The 22,295-nt window shown below is 39.6% G+C and overlaps 2 protein-coding genes across 2 annotated transcripts; both read left to right on the forward strand.

The window, feature by feature from the left end:
• Nucleotides 1-547: 547 nt before the first annotated feature.
• Nucleotides 548-7,526, forward strand: LOC124279624 (prostaglandin reductase 1-like). The gene is made up of 7 exons (XM_046715468.1): nt 548-574; nt 2,258-2,443; nt 3,436-3,553; nt 4,086-4,238; nt 5,519-5,624; nt 6,064-6,182; nt 6,648-7,526. The coding sequence occupies exons 1-7, from the start codon at nt 555-557 to the stop codon at nt 6,756-6,758; spliced, it is 813 nt and encodes a 270-aa protein (XP_046571424.1). The 5' UTR covers nt 548-554; the 3' UTR covers nt 6,759-7,526.
• A 2,357-nt stretch (nt 7,527-9,883) lies between these two features.
• Nucleotides 9,884-19,121, forward strand: LOC124279623 (prostaglandin reductase 1-like). The gene is made up of 9 exons (XM_046715467.1): nt 9,884-10,061; nt 12,078-12,146; nt 12,569-12,605; nt 13,395-13,580; nt 15,175-15,292; nt 15,680-15,832; nt 17,292-17,397; nt 18,061-18,179; nt 18,799-19,121. The coding sequence occupies exons 1-9, from the start codon at nt 9,956-9,958 to the stop codon at nt 18,907-18,909; spliced, it is 1,005 nt and encodes a 334-aa protein (XP_046571423.1). The 5' UTR covers nt 9,884-9,955; the 3' UTR covers nt 18,910-19,121.
• The last annotated feature ends 3,174 nt before the right edge of the window (nt 19,122-22,295 follow it).

Genomic DNA, 22,295 nt, shown 5'->3' on the forward strand with positions numbered 1-22,295 from the left:
CTCTGGGAAATAGGCGTCATGGGAGTAAAAGTTTCTGGTTGACTGGTGTTGAAAGAGTTCAGCATTTGTTCCCCAGGGTGTCAGAGAGTAAAATCAAGCACTACCCCGTCGGATGTCTGGTGCAGATGTACTCGGGGTGGCGTTCACGTTCACTGATCAACGCCACAAATAGAAAGGACACTGAAGAAATTCATCTTCTCAAAGTCCCCGACCTGGGAAAACTAGAACCCTCCCTCGCACTGGGAATCTTGGGTATGCCAGGGTAGGTGTTTAAGTCGTTGAGTGTTCTCAGAAAAAGGAACTAGGTGGTATGTCAATCAATTACATGTGATGCAAGTGAATGAATCCTGCTTTGGAAAGTCGAATCTACAGCATAGGTCTCATTACGCATTAGGGAGACGATATGCCAATTCGTTAATAAACCAAATGTGGTCCTGTGTCTGGAGCCTTCTGTGCATATGGCTAAACATACATGCTTCAGAACCTCACCCTCATCGTAGTTGTTTTCACTCCGTTTTCAGGGCGTTTGACGTTTGCCTGTCGGGAGATGTATCATGGGCGAACAGGTAGCGAGGTAAGCAGCTAGGTGACCTCTTCAGTTATATTGCTTAGGATTCTTGAACATGTTTACATATAACATTCGATTATACGCATATGCTAACATATAAGTATATCGAACATTGTAGTTTTGTATAATACATGGTGCCATGCTCGTGCAGTGTCAGTTAAGACTAGTAACCCAAGTCACGTCAGGAATCCCCAGATACAGTTCAGTTAACTATTAACCCATTCAACACCGAATCCCCAGGCCGAATAATCACCGCAGGCCGGAATAATCACGACGTCATAAGTCCCCAGACACGGGGAGACCGATTAATCGGCCTACAGCAGTAATAGTCACGTCAAAATGAGAAAATTAAATAAATAATTTTAGGAACCTACCTCTCATATGATTCATGTATTAAATCTATCACTTTTCACATTGTCGGAAAACACTTATTACATTTCAATTGACTGACAGAATTAAAATTATAAACACATTTTCGTAATGTTATTGAAAATAATGATTTGCGGGCAACGGAGTCCACAATAATATTGTCAAAGTAACGATGTTTCGAGGAAATCATTCAATAAATTGAATAAACTAATGAATAAAATCAACCACAGTATTCAAAAGTTGTCAAACGTGCATCTAAGTTACTATTTCCGATCTAATGTAAGTCGTGCGATCATGTCAATGTCAAGCTCGGGAACAAGTGACATCTGGGCTTTCGTCGCTTCAATTTTTCAACGATGTTTGGGATTGGTGGGGAGTGGGGTGACTAAAAGCATGAGTATATGCATGAAGCATTTTGTCACAGGTCATAACCTAGCACGATACTTCCAATAAGTTCCATAATTTACGTATAGGTGTCCATTTCTTGCTTAACACGTTCAGAATAGCATTATTTTACCCAAAACGTTCGTCTAAAGCTGAAAATTTTCGTTTACGAGGACGGTATCCATTGCTGTAATATGATTGGTTTGCCTTAGGTCACGTGCAAGATTTTGACCAAACACGATCTTTATGCAAGACTGTTGCAAAAACAACAACAACATCATTAGACACCAATCATTATCCAATAAAATCGCTTACAACTGTTAGAAGGTACTCTCGGCAAGGGTACAGTGACATTGTTGATGTTCAGAGCTTCCGAACGATACCCATCGTCAAAATGAATCGCTTCGCATGTTAGTCATATGAGGTTTTGATTACGGAGGTATTTCCCGCTGTTGAGTCATGTTACCGAGCGGAAAGCCACTGATCACATCGGGAAATAGGCGACCATATATATTATTTAAAAATCTGTTTTGCAATAAGTTCCTGATTACACAAACATGAAAATATAAAGGAAAGGCAGGGCTTGAGGATGTCACGAAAGGAAAAAAATTTTCACAGTTTTCCCTTCCTTCGTGTTCTTTATCTTGACATTTTAAATGTGTGAAATTGCATTTTCATTAAAAATATACGTATTTAAGTTATAGTTGTTTTATTTGAATAATATGATAAAAATAAGTTTCATAATTATCAACAGTAGGAATAGACTTTTCAAATGGTGTATGAGATGTAGTATAACATAACGTTTTACTAGCTGATATTTTCTTCAATAAACATATAGGCTTTATCTATGACCATAGAGTCTCTGGGAAATAGGCGTCATGGGAGTAAAAGTTTCTGGTTGACTGGTGTTGAAAGAGTTCAGCATTTGTTCCCCAGGGTGTCAGAGAGTAAAATCAAGCACTACCCCGTCGGATGTCTGGTGCAGATGTACTCGGGGTGGCGTTCACGTTCACTGATCAACGCCACAAATAGAAAGGACACTGAAGAAATTCATCTTCTCAAAGTCCCCGACCTGGGAAAACTAGAACCCTCCCTCGCACTGGGAATCTTGGGTATGCCAGGGTAGGTGTTTAAGTCGTTGAGTGTTCTCAGAAAAAGGAACTAGGTGGTATGTCAATCAATTACATGTGATGCAAGTGAATGAATCATTTTTGTGGTGTCAGTGAATCGTTTACTGTCATTATAGTCCGTTTGACTTCATTTTGGACCGATGAATTGCTCACTAACACAAAATCTAATAATTGCAACAAAACCAAATTTTGCACAGTCACATGAAATCAACAGACAAACTGTGACGATTTGTCTCAAAATTTTGGACACCCGAATAAAAAAGTTGTTTAACAAACGATCATTTAATTTTGTTGTTACTTTTCGCTATATTGAGGGAGGACCAATTGCTGGTAGAACAGCCAGGTAATCAACACGGGTGTGCAGTGCAATTTTAATTTCACACGTACAACTCGCACACCAGGCTGTTCTACTAGCAGGTGGTTCTCCCTCGTATGAAATAGCGAAAGTGATAACAAAATAATGATCGTTTGTTAAACAACCTTTTTTTATTCGGGTGTCCAAAATTATGAGACAAATCATCAGAGTTGGTCTGTCGATTTCATGTGACTGTGCAAAATTTGGTTTTGTTGTAATTATTAGATTTTGTGTTAGTGAGCAATTCATCGGTCTAAAATGACGTCAAACGGACTATAGCTATCGCGTCAGGGAATTGGGTGTTCTGTAAGTTTATTAAAAATTAGGTTTGATGAAAGTATATTAGATATGGTTGTGATTTCAGTTGTATGTGAAATACTATTTAAAATGAGCGAGTGTGGGACTATCTCTAAACATCCAGCAACATCATAAATATATCACAGCATCTTTAGATAGAGTCTAGACAAACCGATGGTTGATATTATGAGAAACATCCAGTATCGAAGAGTACGATGACGTCCAGTTATTCCTCAGTGTTGATATCAATGAATGCGTCACTTCAACTGTATTTTGACTGCGGGAATATCCCCATGTTTGGATATTTTGATTGAGCGACTGCAACATTTCAGGATGACTGCCTACTTTGGGTTCCTGGAGCTCTGTCAGCCAAAGGCTGGAGACACTGTACTGGTCAACGGTGCCGCGGGGGCGGTGGGCAGTGCTGTCGGACAGATCGCCAAGATCAAGGTGAGAATATATTACATAATTAATATATCGTGAATAAATACTACTGGATCTATTGATGAGCATTCAATGTAATGTTAATGATGTTGTAACAGGTTTATATTTAGTGTACGAGACAAACTACACACAACAACTCTGAAAATGTATATGTGATCCTTCAAAATCAGCAATCTCACCACCCTACCGCCCCACCACCCCAGCCCCTCACCAGCTCGACCCCTACCTTACTTCTTAATCACTGGGACGACCCACCCCTGATGATCATTCGCCTCACGCCAACCAACCATATGACTGGTTTGACCCACTGCGATAGTCCGTATGCACTCAGACCGTTGCAGTCTACCATAATTTGTATATTGTTATTTTTTTACGCCAGGAATGCACGTGTGAGGTTAGGCTGACTTCTGATATTAAGTTGGTAATATAAGTAATAATTATTTGTAATTTACATAAACTCTTAACATTGTTCAGCAGATGGTATTAAACAAGCAGAAAACTGTTTAAGATGAAAACCAATTACAAATGCGTTTTCTAGGGATGCAAAGTGATTGGTTTTGCTGGATCAAAGGAGAAATGTGATTGGGTGAAGAGTCTTGGATTTGATCACGTGTTCAACTACAAGGAACAAGACATCGACAAGTCCCTGAAAGAGGCGGCCCCCGACGGAATTGACTGCTACTTTGATAACGTACGTACAACAAGCACTTATTGTGAACATGACGTACGTACAACTGCCTCCAACTGCCAACATACTGTACGTGCAACACCCATCTTTTGTCAACATACTCTACGTTAAACATCCATCTTTTGTCAACATACTGTACGTACAACACCCATCTTTTGTCAGAATACTGTACGTACAACACCCATCTTTGTCAACATACTGTACGTATAACACCCATCTTTTGTCAGAATACTGTACGTACTGAACACCCATCTTTTGTCAGCATACTGTACGTATAACACCCATCTTTTGTCAACATACTGTACGTACAACACCCATACTGTCTTTTGTCAACATACTGTACGTACATCACACCCATCTTTTACTTACATCAACCCCACCCAACATACTGACTTTCATCACCCACCCACTGTCAACATGTGTACTTACATCATACTGTACGTACATCACCCACCCACTGTCAACATACTGTACTTACATCACCCACCCACTGTCAACATACTGTACTTACATCACCCACCCACTGTCAACATACTGTACTTACATCACCCACCCACTGTCAACATACATGCATCACCACCCACCCTGTACTTTCATCACATACTGTCAACATACACTGTACTTACATACTGTTACATCACCCACCCACTGTCAACATACTGTACTTGTCACATACTGTACACATCACCACCCACTGTCATACTGTGTACATTACACTGTCAACTGTACTTTACATCACCACATCACCCACCCACTGTCAACATACTGTGTAGACCCACTGTACATACACCCACCCACTTTCAACATACTGTACTTACATCACCCACCCACTGTCAACATACTGTACTTACATCACCGACCCACTGTCAACATACGTACAATGCTTACCCACTGTTACATAATTAAATACAACCCTTGATGGCTAAAGATGACACGTTACTGGAAACCAGGGTTAAACAGTAACTGAGCAGTTGAAGAGGAGGAGGATTTGAAATCTAGGTTGGGTATTGTTATGGGCAGTAGAGGACCGAATTAGAACACTATTTGGAAAGTAGGAGACATGGCTTGTTCACTAATTGTGCGGATAAAAACATGTCCTGGCAACCACCAGGTCGAGGAAGACATGTGGAAGCATGAGCGTCCAACAGGGAAATATGATATTGGTTTGCACTGATTTGGTAGTAGCCTGGATTGTTAATAATTGGATCACATACATCATACGATTGATGGTATCACCGAGGGCAGTAGACCATCCTCCAGTACATAGAGATACACTTTTGCAGGTTGGAGGAACTTTCACGTCTAAAGCTCTTCAACACATGAAAATGTTTGGTCGAATGTCTGTTTGTGGTTGTATCTCAGTCTACAATACCACACAGCCACCTCTCAGTAAGTATCCGGTGATAATAGTTTTGGCTTCAAAATAATCAATAATATAATAAAATATCATTTCATATAAAATATCAATAATATGATATGATGTTGTTGAATAATACAAAGAATAATTGGCTCATGTGCAGACCACTTTTATTAACTGTATATTGACTAGATTCTGAAGTATGATATATGTTGCCCAGATATATCATCACTGGTGGTATCTGCACAATAACCAATATCCAGCAATCTTATATCTCTTTATTTTACATGTTATAGATTTCCTGCTATCCAATATTACCTGCATGCTTTAAATTTGTGTTGAATATAACCCATGTGTTATATTTCAACAGTAGAATCGACCAAATTGAGCTGATATGAAGAGAAACCATTATATCTTACGAATCTCCTATTTTCGGCTGTACATCCATAAGTTTATTGTGTCCATTCACAGCTCCAGATCCGCTCATGACGATCCTATACAAACAACTTAGAGTTGAAGGCTTCGAGGTGTTGCGATGGGAGACTAGATTTCCGGAAGGCAAAGCTCAAATGAAGAAATGGATAGATGAAGTAATCGCTATCTATATGTATATTCACATTACAATTCCGTTCGCTCATCATAGATTACTTTTGCAATTACTCAGAACGTTTCCTGGTTGTAGGGGAAAACCTTTCATTATTTTCAATAATTCTCTTGAAATAGATGCAATTCGTTCCTATCATATTAGTAAAGCTCCATCAATTTTGACAGCCGAGTTGCAGTGAAGGTTTTTTACCTTGAACTCCACGAATCCCATGCATCGTTTATTGCCATAAAGTTTACGTGTCGTTGAAGACCATGTCACTTTATGCCACCAGCAGATCCTGACGGTGGTCTCTGTTCTTACGCTTTGGTTATGCCGATCGTTTCCTTGACATTTAGTTAATACGTCTTCACGTAACAAACAATTCGTTTGACCTCCTCTCTATAGTTTGTAATATCATCATGGTTCTGATCACGTTGAAGAAGTTCTTTCACATTGCATTCTATTCCAGGGAAAGGTCAAGTACAGAGAGACGGTCCAAGATGGTTTCGACAACATGCCCAAGATCTTCATGTCGCTCTTGAAAGGAGCCAACATTGGGAAGATGATCGTCAAAGCTTAGATAAACAGACAGGTCGCTGAGTGTTTGTAGTTCAGTCCCTTGAATTTCAGGTTTATGATAGATCCATTTATGCAATATGTTAGCTGTGTGATTGGTTTGTACAGATCTGTTGCTCAAGAAACATTTTAATAAGATCTGCAATCCATACATCAGTTGACAGGCAAACTTTTGTAGTACGTGTCTTTGAAACCGTGCCATCTGCAGCAAACAAGCGCTGTCATATATACGTTCTCTAGTTCTCAAATGACTAATTACATATATCTGTATACATAATGTAGTAGCTCTGTTTGCTTCGCTCTTATTTACTCCCGGTACCAGGACCTGCAGCTGGTTGATCTCATCTATCAAAGATGACGGAAAAGGTGGTTTTGTTTGTAGTGACACTCCGATCCCAGTGAAATCGGAGCAGCCAAGTGGTTTGAGCGTTTGCCCGATTTCCTCTAATGTGTAGAATGTGTTCTGGTGTACCCCACCCTGAGTTTGATTGATCATTGCTACGAACGGTGAAGAACAGTTCTAAATCACCCGTGCATCTGTAACAGGCGATTTGCTAAAGACAATCAGAGATAAATGTGTATGTGCGCTAATCGATCTTGATCATTTACAAGTCATGTGTGTCAAGAGTGAAACACTTTCTATTAACGTGCATCGGTTTGCACCAACACACTTGTCCTTGACTTGCGTGCACTGACTTGCGTTCACCCACGTATTGTCCGGTAACGCCCGGTACCTTGTAATGTTTTAGTATATCAACATGCATTGGGAGTGGGCAGATATGTTTTCCACGGACTTGAAGTAACACCTCTTTCCTTGTGGCTCTTGTACGAAAACGTGGCGACCGTAGATACAGCTGAATATCTGTCCTCAGGCGTTCGGGGAAATTTGCCATCCAGAGGTTTACTGAGAAAACAATATGTGACTTCCTCCTATATGACATCTATGTGTAATTTAGGGGTAAGACATTTAGGCAAGATGCATGCATTCTCGTGGGTATCAACTATGCTACCCTTCTTGCTGACCTGCATATGAATCGAAATGTTTGCTCAGATTAGCAACGTCTAAACAAGGTAGTTTGATCAAGAAGCTTTAACTTACGTTTCATATGCATTGTATATCCATGATCTGATATCGCTGATACCATGAAATAGTCATTTCCCTTCAATCGACTTACAAACCTGAATAAAGGCGACCAATGAGATTACCTGGTCTGTTGCATTTTTTAGGTCTGTGCTTAAAGATTCAGAGTGATCTTTTGAAAGTGGAGGAGAATTCAACTTTCGAATAGTCAACCATTCCTTTGTGTCGTGCACTATTCCAAAATGTCCAACCTCCCAACTTCTCGGTACAACCAAGCATGATCTTTGTAAATATTTTAAAGATCGTCACATGACTCTCGCTCATGAGTTGTCAGATCAAAGCTACAGCATTCAGGGTACCACGCCAACCTGAGAAACATTTCAGTTTACGGCGGGGAATGGATTCGAACCCATATCTTCGGTGTGACAAACGTTTACCGACTTACGTTCCCTGCCTTCAGCAGGCACAGACGATGGATCGGGTCTGTGGTTTACAAGACATATTCATCCCTGCGAAATAGGATGTATTGAAATTAACAACACCTGGCGCACACGTGTCGGATTACTATAGGCTAAACGGGTATATGCACATATAGCTGTATTCCAGCTATATGGCTGCGGTCTGTAAATAATCAAGTCTAGATCAGACAATCCAATGATCAACAGCATGAGCATCGATCTACGCAACTGGGACACGATGACATGAATGAACCAAGTCAGCGAGCCAGACCACCCTATCCCAATAGTCGCCTCTTACTACAAGCATGTGGTGCTGAAGATCAATACTAACTTGGGCCGCGTATGTTTGTTTCGCGTTTTTAGACCATGGAAGAGGGTTAGTAAAGCATTCACCATAAATAGAAGGATGTAATTTTAATAAAACGACCAAACCCCATTCATTTTTTCGATTCCAACTGTATCATGTGCAGGTGTTTTCCTGGAATTTGGTAACTAATCAATGAATGAAACAATAACGAAAAGAGCTTAAAATGCCCTTAAACAGACTGATGACAGTTTCTGACACTCCATGGTCACTGATTACCTTTATTAGGTTCTAATAAATACTGTTGAGCAATTTGTTCATATATGTATTTTTAAATTCAATGTCTTACTTCTTCGTACGAAATCGAATCATTTTGAAATATTACATAATATGTACTACTTTTTGTATGTAATGTTTTGGCTCAATAGTTAGGAGAATATAACACTATAATCGCTTAGTATCCCTCTGTAATGCACGGTTGAGCTTCATTTACCTTTGTACACAATATACCAATCTTTTGTTGATGATATAGGTAAATATAGTTAGCCGAACGCTATTCAGGTGTGTATTACCTCTGTAGTCTGTACTATTGATCAGATCACCGTGTTAATGTGCTGGTATGGACCCACTGACAAGGACTTAGGGAACTTCCGTTTTCTAGTATCACATTTAACAGTTAGATAGTACATGTACGAGTTAAGGAAGTAATCGATATGAATGTTCCAAGGCAAATGCTGTCTATACCAGGTGATCTGCCACATTTAAAAATGTTGTATACTTTTCAGTATCTCATCCTTCCATATGGGTGAAATCAGCTACATCAAGATTAGTTTGTGTTGTGTTTTCAGGTTATTGAGCCTGTGGAGTCATAATCAACATGGACGAATAAACACGTATATGTCTTCTTCTCAAGACAAGCCAACATCCTTAGATATTGTGTTCTCTTCAGCATCAAGCCATCTCTATGCTAAGTTTCTTCAACTTTTCAATACAGTTTGTTCTTTTTACCTCGGAATCGGCTACACTAAAACCTACACAATAAACGCACTACCTTTGTCAATATTTGAAAATGCTGTGTCAGCAGTTTCAGGTATCAATTCTAAATGAACATTCCATCTAAATTGCTGAAACATGTGACAACCCCGAACATAATTAACTTTTTATGATCGCTCTCGCCATCGCACGAACAATCCAGATCGTTGAAGGTATGGCGAGTTTATGCGCACCTGACGCATCCACCCGACCTTTGGACGCATGTGTTGCCGGGACGCTCTACGTCAGTATAATTGATGTGTCATTACCCTGGCTCAGTACGTATATATAGCTGAGGGAACACGGGTGAGCAGGGTCACATCACAATGGTCAAGGCAAAGAAGTGGATACTTGCTACAGAGTTTGCTGGAGAGCCAAAGGACTCCAACTTCAAGCTCGAAGAGGAGAACCTGCCTGCGTTGAAAGATGGAGGTGAGAATATGTCGTAGTGATGTTTTTAGATCTCCCACGTACATCATAACGACATATTGTGTTGGGTTAGGGTGAAGATAACTTTGAAAGAAGATACCCATGTTGTAGAAATGCCTTGTGCCATTCATCGCCAACGACGTCCCTTTACTGCACATACATTATTGGTTACAATTTTGTATGTGAGTTACTTCATTATTTGAGCAGAATGTGTCCATAATGACGTCGACATGTCCTGAATATTGAACCGAAAAATTCCCTCTGCAACTACCACAACTACATGGGATTGATATTTCTATGTATTTCACGATTAAGTTAAGATAGTGTTGAGTCTGGTGTAGAAAATATCAATCACGCACCCAATTCATATGTATCATTTAATGATAGGTGATTTAGGTGAATCACTGTCATGCAACCAGAAGCAAGGTTTTCAAGCATTCATGTTTCTAATATCTCACAGATGTGTCACTGTTCCCTTAAATCACTCACCTGGAAAGTCTTTACAATCACCCGAACACGGGTACACATGCACCTGTGCAGCGTACCATGTGACCAGCCCCACACCAATAAAACATCCTCGTCCGTGACCTGGCTGGACGGCTTGAAATCGCTTAACAGATAGCTCATCGCCCCAGTGTATGCTCTAGTCATAGGACACAGCTCGGCACTTGACTCGAGTGTAGGTTCAACATTAGCCCGTCGCCAATTCACCTCCTTCGATAGACTGGAGGTATTTGTATAAACGTACTCGTGTAAATAAAGTGATTCTCGCTGGATACAAGGTACGGAGATTGAAATAGTCAAAGTTGTAATTTCACCGTCCATTTGGGGTTACATAACCAAGTGACAGGCTGAACTTCATAGAACTCTCCCCGTTGTTCAAGTGACAGGCTGTTACATCAATTAAAGAGTGTGTACAATGTCCGACTCTATGTATCACCAGTTCATTTCGTTTATTTTGTAAATATTTCTCTCCAAAATATCTGAAACATAAGCATTACATAAAATATCCAGTAACTAAATATTCTACTTCATTGTGCATATTATTGATACATGTATATAGTTTGTTTTTGGCATAACATTAGATATTTTACCTTTTAAGAGGTCCGTTTCAGGGGGAAAACTGCGGTCTAGTTGAATCGATAAAGGGGTACATATAAAGTTAAAATGAATGACACATTACTTTATTTACATACAAAGTCACCACTCGTGACCTTCCCCGCTTCCTTATTCTTGGAGAAAAATGGCTAAATAGACGGATCTGAAGAAGTACTTTGAATTGATCTAATTTAAAATCCTTTAATATTGTTTCACTTGCATATTAGGTATACTTTTTATATTCTATAAACATGCATTACCGCGTGTGTATTGTACCCTTTAAAATAGTATTAACACAGACTGTAATGGACGAGAACATGTTTTGTCAGACGTCCGTCCACGCGCCGTCTCTTTCACAGTGTAGTTGTATCATCTGACCCACGGTGAAACATTGATCTGTTTTCTTGTCATTAAAGTGATGCGTGGCTTTGATCATGACATCAAATGTACACGCACTTCACAAACAAAATTAGCTGTAAAATGTTGTTTTGTTTTTATTGAACATTCGTTTGAGAAAGCTTATGCATTCAAATGTCGGTTACATTAAGGGTAACCGTTGGCAGAGGTATCTTATGATTCTGGTTTCTTACTATTTTGAAAAGGGCTTTGTTTTGTAGACATATGTTTTACGATGTACAAATTAGGAATGGACATGATAGGGACGTGTTTGGGGAAAACACTCTTTCCACATCCATAAAAAAAGACTCTTTTAAAAGCAGAGTCTATTTACAATTTAAGCCATATATTCGACTTCTGACAACAACAATCTTTAGGTAACAGTGTGCCAAAATTGTATAGAAGGACTGGTAATCGTGCACATAGATAGTTTAGATCAGCATTACAAATAAAATAATAGAGAAATTTGTACGTGTATTTGTGTTTGGCTGTATTCATGTAATGTATGTTTTTGTTTTGTTTTAGAAATCATCTGTGATGCTGTATATCTCAGTGTGGACCCATACATGAGGTTAGATCGAGATTGGATTAACTTTTCTTAAAATGGTCTCATTAAATTGGATTCAACTACCCCTTTATTGAAATACTAAATTCTCCTTTAAGTCGAACGTACAGGACAAATCTCTAGACACGTGAAGAGCCTGCATGTCATGTGGATAAACTTGACGTGTTGCCGTGAACAAGGCTAAGCGTGCCTATCTCTTAACATACATACTTAGTACCTCACCGTAATTTTGGATTTGGTTTCATTCCGTTTTCAGGGGGGCGGTGGGTAGCCTAGTGGTTAAAGCGTTCGCTCGTCACGCCGAAGACCCGGGTTCGATTCCCCACATGGGTACAATGTGTGAAGCCCCTTTCTTGTTTCCCCCGCCGTGATATTGCTGGAATATTTCTAAAAGCGGCGTAAAACCATACTCACTCACTCACTCATTCCGTTTTCAGGGCGCATGTTTTTCCTGTCGGGAGCGTCATCATCGGCGAACAGGTAGCGAGGTAAGCACATTGATGATCTTTCTAAATTAGTTATATTGGTGAGGATTCTTGAACATGTTTATACCCATGTGGTTGTTAACACATATGATAATACGTCGGTGTAGGGAAATTGGAAAATGCATTTGATAAGTTCATTGGTATATACTTATTGCGAATATGCATATAACTATATACATATAACTGTATGTATTGTTATATGTGATGAGATGATGAACAGTACAGATATACGGTCAAACACCATTGTGGCGAAATTGAACTGAAGTATGTAAATACTTCGAGTTATCCGAATTTGAACACATGCCGAACATATTTAAAGACGGCATAAAAGGGATCATGCTTTGTAAGTCAACCATAATCTCAAAGCATCAAAGTTCAGACCTGGGTTCGATTCCCCACATGGGCACAATGTGTAAATCCCATTTCTGGTGTCCCCCGCCGTGATATACCTGGAATATTGCTAAAGCAGCGTAAAACATCACTCACTCACTCATCCACATATGGACCGATATCATTAATTATCAGTATCACTTGGATTTCTACATTTGGCAGTAGGAGACCGGGGTTTGATACTACATGTAACTGTTCAGGAGACAATGATAGGGCCTTTATACATTAGGGCTTTTTCATCACGTACGTGTATGCATCACTTCCATCTCTTGCGCATCAAATGATGTCATTTATGCTGCATGTGGAAGAGTCGAAGAATATTGACGGGCCACAGTGTCAGTTGAGACTATAAGTCGGAATACCCAGATACGGTTTAGTTAACTATTCACCAATTGTTTCCAGGGTGACGGAGAGTAAAAGCAAGGACTACCCCGTCGGATGTCTGGTGCAGATGTACTCGGGGTGGCGTTCACGTACACTGGTCAACCCTGCAAATAAAACTGCAACTGAAGCCATTCATTTTCTCAAAGTCCCCGACCTTGGAAAACTGGAGCCATCCCTCGCGCTGGGAATCTTGGGCATGCCAGGGTAGGTGTTCTCATCAACAGTGGATTGGGTGGATGGTCCATATGTTATGGGTGGTTGCACTATGGTACGCTGCACCGTTACCTTTATTACGTAATGGACTGATCCAAATTTATGGATAATGACTTTATTCAGCATGTCTCCAACAAATAAAGATAATTTAACGAGGATGTTTGGAAGTACAAAATGATCTAATTCAGCAGACTAAGCCATATATGTATACGAATATTTTAAGCTGGGCGGGAGAGCAGCGCCAACGTTGATTTGGTGGAGTTTGGCAGTTTATTGCATTCCTCCTAGGGCGTGGGTGTAGAGGAAATCGGGCCCCATTGTCATGATCAAAGTGAACATTATGAAAGCAAACTGAGAGAAGTCATAATCCTGTTTTGATCAAAGCAACGTTATGAAAACAAACTGAGAGAAGCCGGTGATTGAGTAAGTCTTAATTGGCATGTCTGACAAATGGGATGTCTAACTTATGGGGGTATACGGTGTCTTCCCATTATAACTACTCCCAGTATGACTACTCCCAGTTTGACTACTCCCATTATAACTACTCCCAGTATGACTACTCCCAGTTTGACTACTCCCAGTATGACTACTCCCAGTATGACTACTCCCAGTATGACTACTCCCAGTTTGACTACTCCCAGTTTGACTACTCCCAGTATGACTACTCCCAGTAGTTTGACTACTCCCAGTTTGACTACTCCCAGTATGACTACTACTCCCAGTTTGACAGTATGACTACTCCCAGTTTGACTACTCCCAGTTTGACTACTCCCAGTATGACTACTCCCAGTTTGACTACTCCCAGTTTGACTACTCCCAGTATGACTACTCCCAGTTTGACTACTCCCAGTTTGACTACTCCCAGTTTGACTACTCATGAACATAAACATATAATGGAGCACCCCTACACTTAATAATGTACTGTACCTGTGTTGCTGATTACTCCCAGTTTGTCTGCTCTTTGAAATATACCTATTAGGGAGACTCCCAGGGACTACCGGTATTTGAATCATTAGAAGCTAAGTGAGTTACTAGTATTAAAACATTGAACAACGTTGGTTTATGGGAGTTAACCTTCTCATCAACAGTGAATTAAGCGGATGGTCCATAAATTAGGTGTTCTCTTAAAAACTGAATTAAGTGGTATGTCAAAACATTACATGTGATGCAAGAGTTAGTGAATGAACTATTTGTGATGTCATGAATTAGGTGTGGTGTCAGTGAAGAGTTTCAGTGTCATAAGCTATGTCAGTGGATTAGGTCTTCAGTCAATATATTAAAAATGACTCAAATGAATGCTTTGATCAGATAATTTTTTATGATGTCTGAAATTTCGGTTTCATGTGAAACAATATTGACAATGTGTGTGGATGAATGTTTTTTGTTTTTTCAACACATTAAGCAATATTCCAACTATATCACAGCCTAGATAACTATACAAACCAATGGTTGATATGATGACAAACCTCCAGTGTCGTCGATTACGTGAGTGCTGTTATCAATGAATGTACCACTTGAATGCTATTTGAACATCGTGAACATCCCCAGGTTTGACTTTAATTTTCATTTCATTGCAACATTTCAGGATGACTGCCTACTTTGGGTTCCTGGAGCTCTGTCAGCCAAAGGCTGGAGACACTGTGCTGGTCAACGGTGCCGCGGGGGCGGTGGGCAGTGCTGTCGGACAGATCGCCAAGATCAAGGTGAGAATATATTACATAATTAATATATAAGGAGGGGGCATTTTGTGATATAGCAATTTGCGCTCAGTGATCATGCAATTTTGGTTAGAATATACAAAAGTAGTTGGAAAATGGCATTGTACCAAACAACTATGAGAATGTATAAGCGACCACCTTACTACACCCCCTCGATCCCTACCTTACCTCTGGATCAACTGAGAGGAACCAAGAAACCTTCCATAGGATAGATCACCTGTCTTACGCCAACCAAACCATTTGACCAACTGCGATAATCATTGAACGTTGGGATTATTACAGTCGTCATTTGTATATTGTAACACACCAGCGGATGGTATTGAAACACGTACAAAACTGTTTCGGAAAACCATATTTAACTCTATTTTCCAGGGGTGCAAGGTGATTGGCTTTGCTGGATCAAAGGAGAAATGTGATTGGGTGAAGAGTCTTGGATTTGATCACGTGTTCAACTACAAGGAACAAGACATCGACAAGTCCCTGAAAGAGGCGGCCCCCGACGGAATTGACTGCTACTTTGATAACGTACGTACATCAATCACTTAGTGTGAACATGACGTACGTACAACGCCCATCTATTGTCAGTGTATTGTACCTACAACGGTTACCCACGGTCAACACTCTTTACGTACAACGCCCATCTATTGTCAGTGTATTGTACCTACAACGGTTACCCACGGTCAACACTCTTTACGTACAACATCCACCCACTGTCAACGCGATGAACGTACACCAAATACCTATTTTCAACATACTGTACATACAACACCCACACACGGTCAACATACCGTACGCACAACTCCCATCCACTGTCAACATACCGTACGCACGACTCCCATTCACTGTCAACATACCGTACGTACAACACCGACACAATGTCAACATACCGTACATACAACTCCCATCTACTGTCAGCATACCGAACAAACAACTCCCATCCACTGTCAGCATACCGTACATACAACTCCCATCCACTGTCAACCTACCGTACATACAACTCCCATCCACTGTCAACATACCGTACACACAACTCCCATCCACTGTCAACAAACCGTACGTACAACTCCCATCGACTGTCAACATACCGTACGTACAACTACCATCCACTGTCAACATACCGTGCGTACAATTCCCATCCACTGTCAACGTACCGTACGTACAACTCCCATCCACTGTCAACATACCGTACGCACAACTCCCAACCACTGTCAACATACCGTACGTACAACTGCCATCCGATGTCAACAAACCGTACACACACCTCCCATCTACTGTCAACATACCGTACATACAGCTCCCATCCACTGTCAACATACCGTACGTACAACTCCCATCCACTGTCAACATACCGTACACACAACTCCCATCCACTGTCAACATACCGTACACACAACTCCCATCCACTGTTAACATACTGTACAACTCCCATCCACTGTCAACATACCGTACACACAACTCCCATCCACTGTCAACATACCGTACACACAACTCCCATCCACTGTCAACATACTGTACGTACAACTCCCATCCACTGTCAACGTACTGTACACACAACTCCCATCCACTGTCAACATACTGTACGTACAACTCCCATCCACTGTCAACATACCGTACACACAACTCCCATCCACTGTCAACATACTGTACTTTCAACACCCATCCACTGTCAACATACCGTACGCGTAACTCCCACCCACTGTCAACATACCGTACGCGTAACTCCCACCAACTGTCAACATACTGTACGTACACCATCCACTGTCAACATACTGTAAGTACGGTGCTGTAGGAGACCAGGGTTGTTTGTTAAACAATGGGTCTGTCACCATTGGGTCCCGGAAGATCTGTGTTGTTAACTCACCGGGCAGAAAACCAACATGAGCCCCTACCAGCGAAATAGGTCCATGGTTGGCACAGATGTGGCAGTTTGAGACCTTTGTGTTCACAATCTGCAATCACTTACATCAATCAGGTGTTTTTGCAGGTGGGAGGAAATTTCACATCTAAAGCGCTTCAACACATGAAAGAGTTTGGTCGTATTTCTGTTTGCGGTGGTATCTCAGTCTACAATGCCACACAGCCACCTCTCAGTAAGTATCCGCTTATTACATTTCTAGCTTCATAACAACACACATTCATGTTTCCTTCCATACTATTTATTATTAATTTATTAAAATATGATATGATATTGTTGAAGAATACAAAATAAAACTGCCTCATATTTCCAACCAAGCCACAGCTTTATCCTATTTTTATCCCAGATATATACGATTAAATAAAACTAGGGGATATTCCATTTTGCGAGCATACCACTAGCCAATGCCAATGCATATGAGAAAAAGTAATTTATATCCATACAGATGAAACATTTCCAAATGGAATGGAATAAATTGTCACATTTTCCCTTCATTTCTCTTCATCATCTGTTTCCTCCTTGGCTTCATCATTTGCATTTTATCAATCTTGTAAATCCAATATCCCCTACTTTTTTTTAATGGTATATTATCACTGTGTGTACCCTCATACCGTGGTCGCCAAATTCCAGCATATTTATACCTATTATATATTTTATAAATACCATGTTTTCTAATACTACTTACACTCATTAATTTACTGTTTAATATAATTCGTACATTTTAGCATTATTTTAAACAATATAGCCCAAACTGAGCTGATATAAAGAGAAACCGCTATGTCCAACAAGTCTCCTATTTTCGCGTGTACATCCATAAGTTTATTGTGTCCGTTCTCAGCTCCAGATCCGTTCATGACGATCCTATCCCAACAACTTAAAGTTGAAGGCTTCATTGTGATGAGGTGGTGGACAAGATTTCCGGAAGGCAAAGCTGAAATGAAGAAATGGATAGATGAAGTAAATTCATAATACAACTCCGTTCATTTAAAAGTATTTTTACCATTACCTACACGTAGAACGATACGTGATTGTCGGGAGGTAACCGAGAAAAGAAACATTTGAGGTGGTGGACAAGATTTCCTGAAGGCAAAGCTGAAATGAAATGAAGAAATGGATAGATGGAGTTATCGCTATTCATTGTACATTTCCGTTCAGTTTACATATAATTTTAGTATTACCAAATAGAGGAAACCTTTTGTTATTTTCAATACGATTCTCTCGAAAAAGCTGCTATACAAGCCAAACATGTCAGTAAATCTCCATCCATTTTGAAGGCCAAATTGAAGTGAAGATTCGTTTCTTTGAACTCATTGGATTCCATATATCGTTATATGACTGTATGGAACCAGTAGACCTTCACTAAGGTTGTAGTCCTATTTTTACACTACATCTATTCCTATTGTTTTTCCCAGGCTTCCAGTTAATGATGTTTTATGGTTTGACCCCTTCTCCCTCAGGGGGTTATAGTGTATAATATAATAGTTTGTTAGTGTAATCTGTAATTCACGATTCTGATTATATTGCATATGCAATATTACAATATTGCAATATTTCTCATATTGGCATTCTATTCCAGGGAAAGCTCAAGTACAGAGAGACGGTCCAAGATGGTTTCGACAACATGCCCAAGATCTTCATGTCGCTCTTGAAAGGAGCCAACATAGGGAAGATGATAGTCAAAGCTTAGATAAACAGACAGATCACTGAGTGTCACTTATCTCAGTCCCACTTATCTCAGTCCCAATAACTCACCTCCATGCACAAATCATATACTCATTTAATGTTTATGATAGATGTATTATTGTGATATGGCAGCTGTGTGATAGTTATGTTCAGATCTGTAACTCAAGAAACATTTACAAGATCTGCAATCTACACATTCTGTACTTTGAAATATACGTCAGTCGACAGACATTCTTTCTGTCGTTTTTACTTTGAAACCATGACATTTGTAGCAAAAATGCGCAGTCAAATGTCCGTTTCCCTAGGTCTGAAATTAAATATCTAATAGACTTGTGTGTTTGGGTTTGCTTTATTTGCCTTCCTCTAGCTCCCTCCCGGCATCAGTAATGCGGCAAGTTGATGTAATCTATCAAAGTGGACGCAAAACGTGGGGTGTATGTTTGTACAGTGACACTGCATTCCGATCCCAGTGAAATGGGGTTATCGGAGCAGAGAAGTGGTGAACTGACCTGAAGTTCACCCACGTATTGCCCGGTAACGCGGAGTAGGCAGATGTTTTCCACAGACTTGGAGGAACACTTCTTTCCTTGTGATGTTTTAGTACATAAACATACATTGAGAGTTGGCATATCTGTTTTCCACAGACTTGGAGGAACACTTCTTTCCTTGTGATGTTGTAGTGCATCAACATGCATTGAGAGTTGGCATATCTGTTTTCCACAGACTTGGAGGAACACTTCTTTCCTTGTGATGTTTTAGTATATCAACATGCATTGAGAGTTGGCAGATCTGTTTTCCACAGACTTTGAGGAACACTTCTTTCCTTGTGATGTTTTAGTACATCAACATACATTGAGAGTTGGCAGATATGTTTTCCACGGAATCTGTTTTTCCACAGAATTGAAGGAACACTTCTTTCCTTGTGATATTTTGGTATATCAGCTTGTAATGGGGGTAGACAGATACATTTTCCACAGACTTGAAGGAACATGTCTTTCATTGATCCATGTGGCTCTTGTTAGAAAACGTGGTTACCATAGATACAGCTACATATCTGTCCTCAGACGTTCAGGACAATTTGCCATTCTGAAGTTTACTGAAAAAATAATATGTGACTTCCTCATAGAATACATCTATGTGGCATTTAGGGGTAAGACAAAATCTGGATATTATCATGGACACCATTTATGCTTCCCTTCTAGCTGATCGGTTTCATTTTGCAAATGAATCAAAATGTCAAAAAAGGTTAATTTAAGACTGTTTGACATTAGAGAACTCAGCTTTCGAATAGTCGCATATTCCTTTGTCGTGCACTATTCCAAAAGACAGCCTCCCAACTTCTATGCACAATCAAGCAAAATCTTTGTAAACATTTTAAAGATCGTCATACGAATCTCGCTCATGAGATGAGATCTTGGAGTCAACTTTGTGTGCAGACTCTTTCAGTGTTGTCACGGCCTCTAGTGTACAGTACATAGCCCATGTTTACTTAAAAACCCACGAATCCGTTGGTAAATGACCAGATGGTGGCCACACGAATGCGTGCTAACACCTAGTTGTGTGTACAGCAACGTGTAGTAAACCTGGACAAAGTACTATGACTATGTGTCCCAGTCCACCCTGCTGTGAATGGGTACGTCGTAAGGATTGGAAATCCACATTAACTTGGTATGCCTAATGGATGTACGAGTGTATGTGTTTATTCAGTAAGGGAACTACCGGGCCATTATACACATACATATCAGAAGGGTTTAAGATATGACATGAAGCGCCATAAAAGTAACGGAATGGATACAGAGGTGTAATTGTATACTGAGATGTGAACACAAGATCAGCATGATGCAAAATACTTCATATGTTTTTCCTCAGCTAAAGATAAAGGTTGTTTATGACAATATTACTTTGAGAAGTAAACAGTAGGGCTAACTTGTTTTCAGAAGGATATACATGATAAAAACGTTGTATGTGAGAGGCTCTCAGATCGTCATAGAATGGACATTCAAGGCAAAAATGGTATTCAGATTCGATCATAGGGATAACAGACAAGGGACACAAACGTCCGTTGCGTGGAAGATTTAAACGTCTTCCATATTCAATCATTAACATATGATTTGAACAGCGAAATCTACAAAGGGCAACGCAATATACCTTCACATTTACAGCACTAATGTAATATTCTTCTGACACAGTCATATTTATCAGTCTGAAAAAATCTAGTTTAGTATATTTATCAAGATCTGAGTCCCACCTTTGAAGATCAATATCAATACACCTCTGCTTAAACTGTATCAGGAAATTGTTTACATTTGTAGTTTGTTGATCAACCCAAACATTTCCGAAACCATAGCTGAAGAGAACTTTCTTAACTCTCAAAGCCCAACAATCAAGATTTTTTCAGCTAAACGATACTGATATTTATAAACTTTATACAAAATAATATTCTCATCTTGATTTATTAACCTAGTTCAGTATTTCACAATTCTATAGTAAGTATTAACCATAAGAATATCGACCTATTTCACAAAGTTCAATGATACTAGGAGTAGTAACAGAGATGTGAAGTATTTGCTTACAAAACCTGTCATGAATATTTTGTATATTTGGTGAGGGATGAAAACCCCAAATTTCAGAACCATACATGAAGACTGGAAGAATTTAAACATCGAATATATGTAATAAGACTTTCAATGGTAAATTTGTGAAGGTTTTCATAGAAGATCTGACAGTAGATAGTACTTTCCAGGCTCGTTCTACTAAGGTTCTTTGAGTTTGATACCAATTTCCAGAGCAAGGGAAATGAACACAAGATATTTATATTATGAAACTACCTCTGAGGGGGTTCCGTTTAAAAACAATTTTTCATATTTCCTAAGTCTACCTTATTTTCTAAAAACAATATTTTTAATCTTATCAAGGTTTATTTTAAGTTTCGATTTATTGCAATAAGTGCTTAACTTATTCCTCTGCAGCTCAAGAACTGTGCCATCAAATAGAACAATGTGGTCAGCGAACAGCAGAATAAACAGTTCAATAAAATCTAAATCGATACATCTTTGACTATTAGCAGACAAATATTCAACTAGGTCATTTAAAAAAAGGGAGAATCAAAATGGACATAGTTGATATCCTTGGCGTACTCCATACATACACTCAAAATAAGAGGATATAACCTGTTTTAAGTGAGACACATGACTTTACATTTTGGTACATATTTGTAAGTAAAGAAAAGTCTTTCCTTTCACATTTCCAAGCCACAGCTTGTAAAATAATTAGTCAATAGAATCGAACGTAGCCGTTAAATCGACAAAAGCACAGTATAGTTGTCCCTTATATACCCTTAAGCTGCATGGGAAGTCTGTCTTCCACATGCACTAGGCTGTTGTGTTTGGG

Source organism: Haliotis rubra, unplaced genomic scaffold, assembly GCF_003918875.1.
Source record: "Haliotis rubra isolate DU_JTF1 unplaced genomic scaffold, ASM391887v1 Scf253, whole genome shotgun sequence".
Taxonomy (NCBI): Eukaryota; Metazoa; Mollusca; class Gastropoda; order Lepetellida; family Haliotidae; genus Haliotis; species Haliotis rubra.

What these genes read in the sequence shown, in the direction of transcription:
- LOC124279624 (XM_046715468.1), top strand. Translation starts at nt 555, where the DNA reads ATGGGCGAACAGGTAGCGAG. An exon ending in ATGGGCGAACAGGTAGCGAG is followed by an intron (nt 575 to 2,257) that starts GTAAGCAGCTAG and finishes TTTGTTCCCCAG; the next exon opens with GGTGTCAGAGAGTAAAATCA. An exon ending in TGAAGAAATGGATAGATGAA is followed by an intron (nt 6,183 to 6,647) that starts GTAATCGCTATC and finishes ATTCTATTCCAG; the next exon opens with GGAAAGGTCAAGTACAGAGA.
- LOC124279623 (XM_046715467.1), top strand. Translation starts at nt 9,956, where the DNA reads ATGGTCAAGGCAAAGAAGTGGATACTTGCTACAGAGTTTGCTGGAGAG. An exon ending in AGATCGAGATTGGATTAACT is followed by an intron (nt 12,147 to 12,568) that starts TTTCTTAAAATG and finishes CGCATGTTTTTC; the next exon opens with CTGTCGGGAGCGTCATCATC. An exon ending in ATCGGCGAACAGGTAGCGAG is followed by an intron (nt 12,606 to 13,394) that starts GTAAGCACATTG and finishes AATTGTTTCCAG; the next exon opens with GGTGACGGAGAGTAAAAGCA.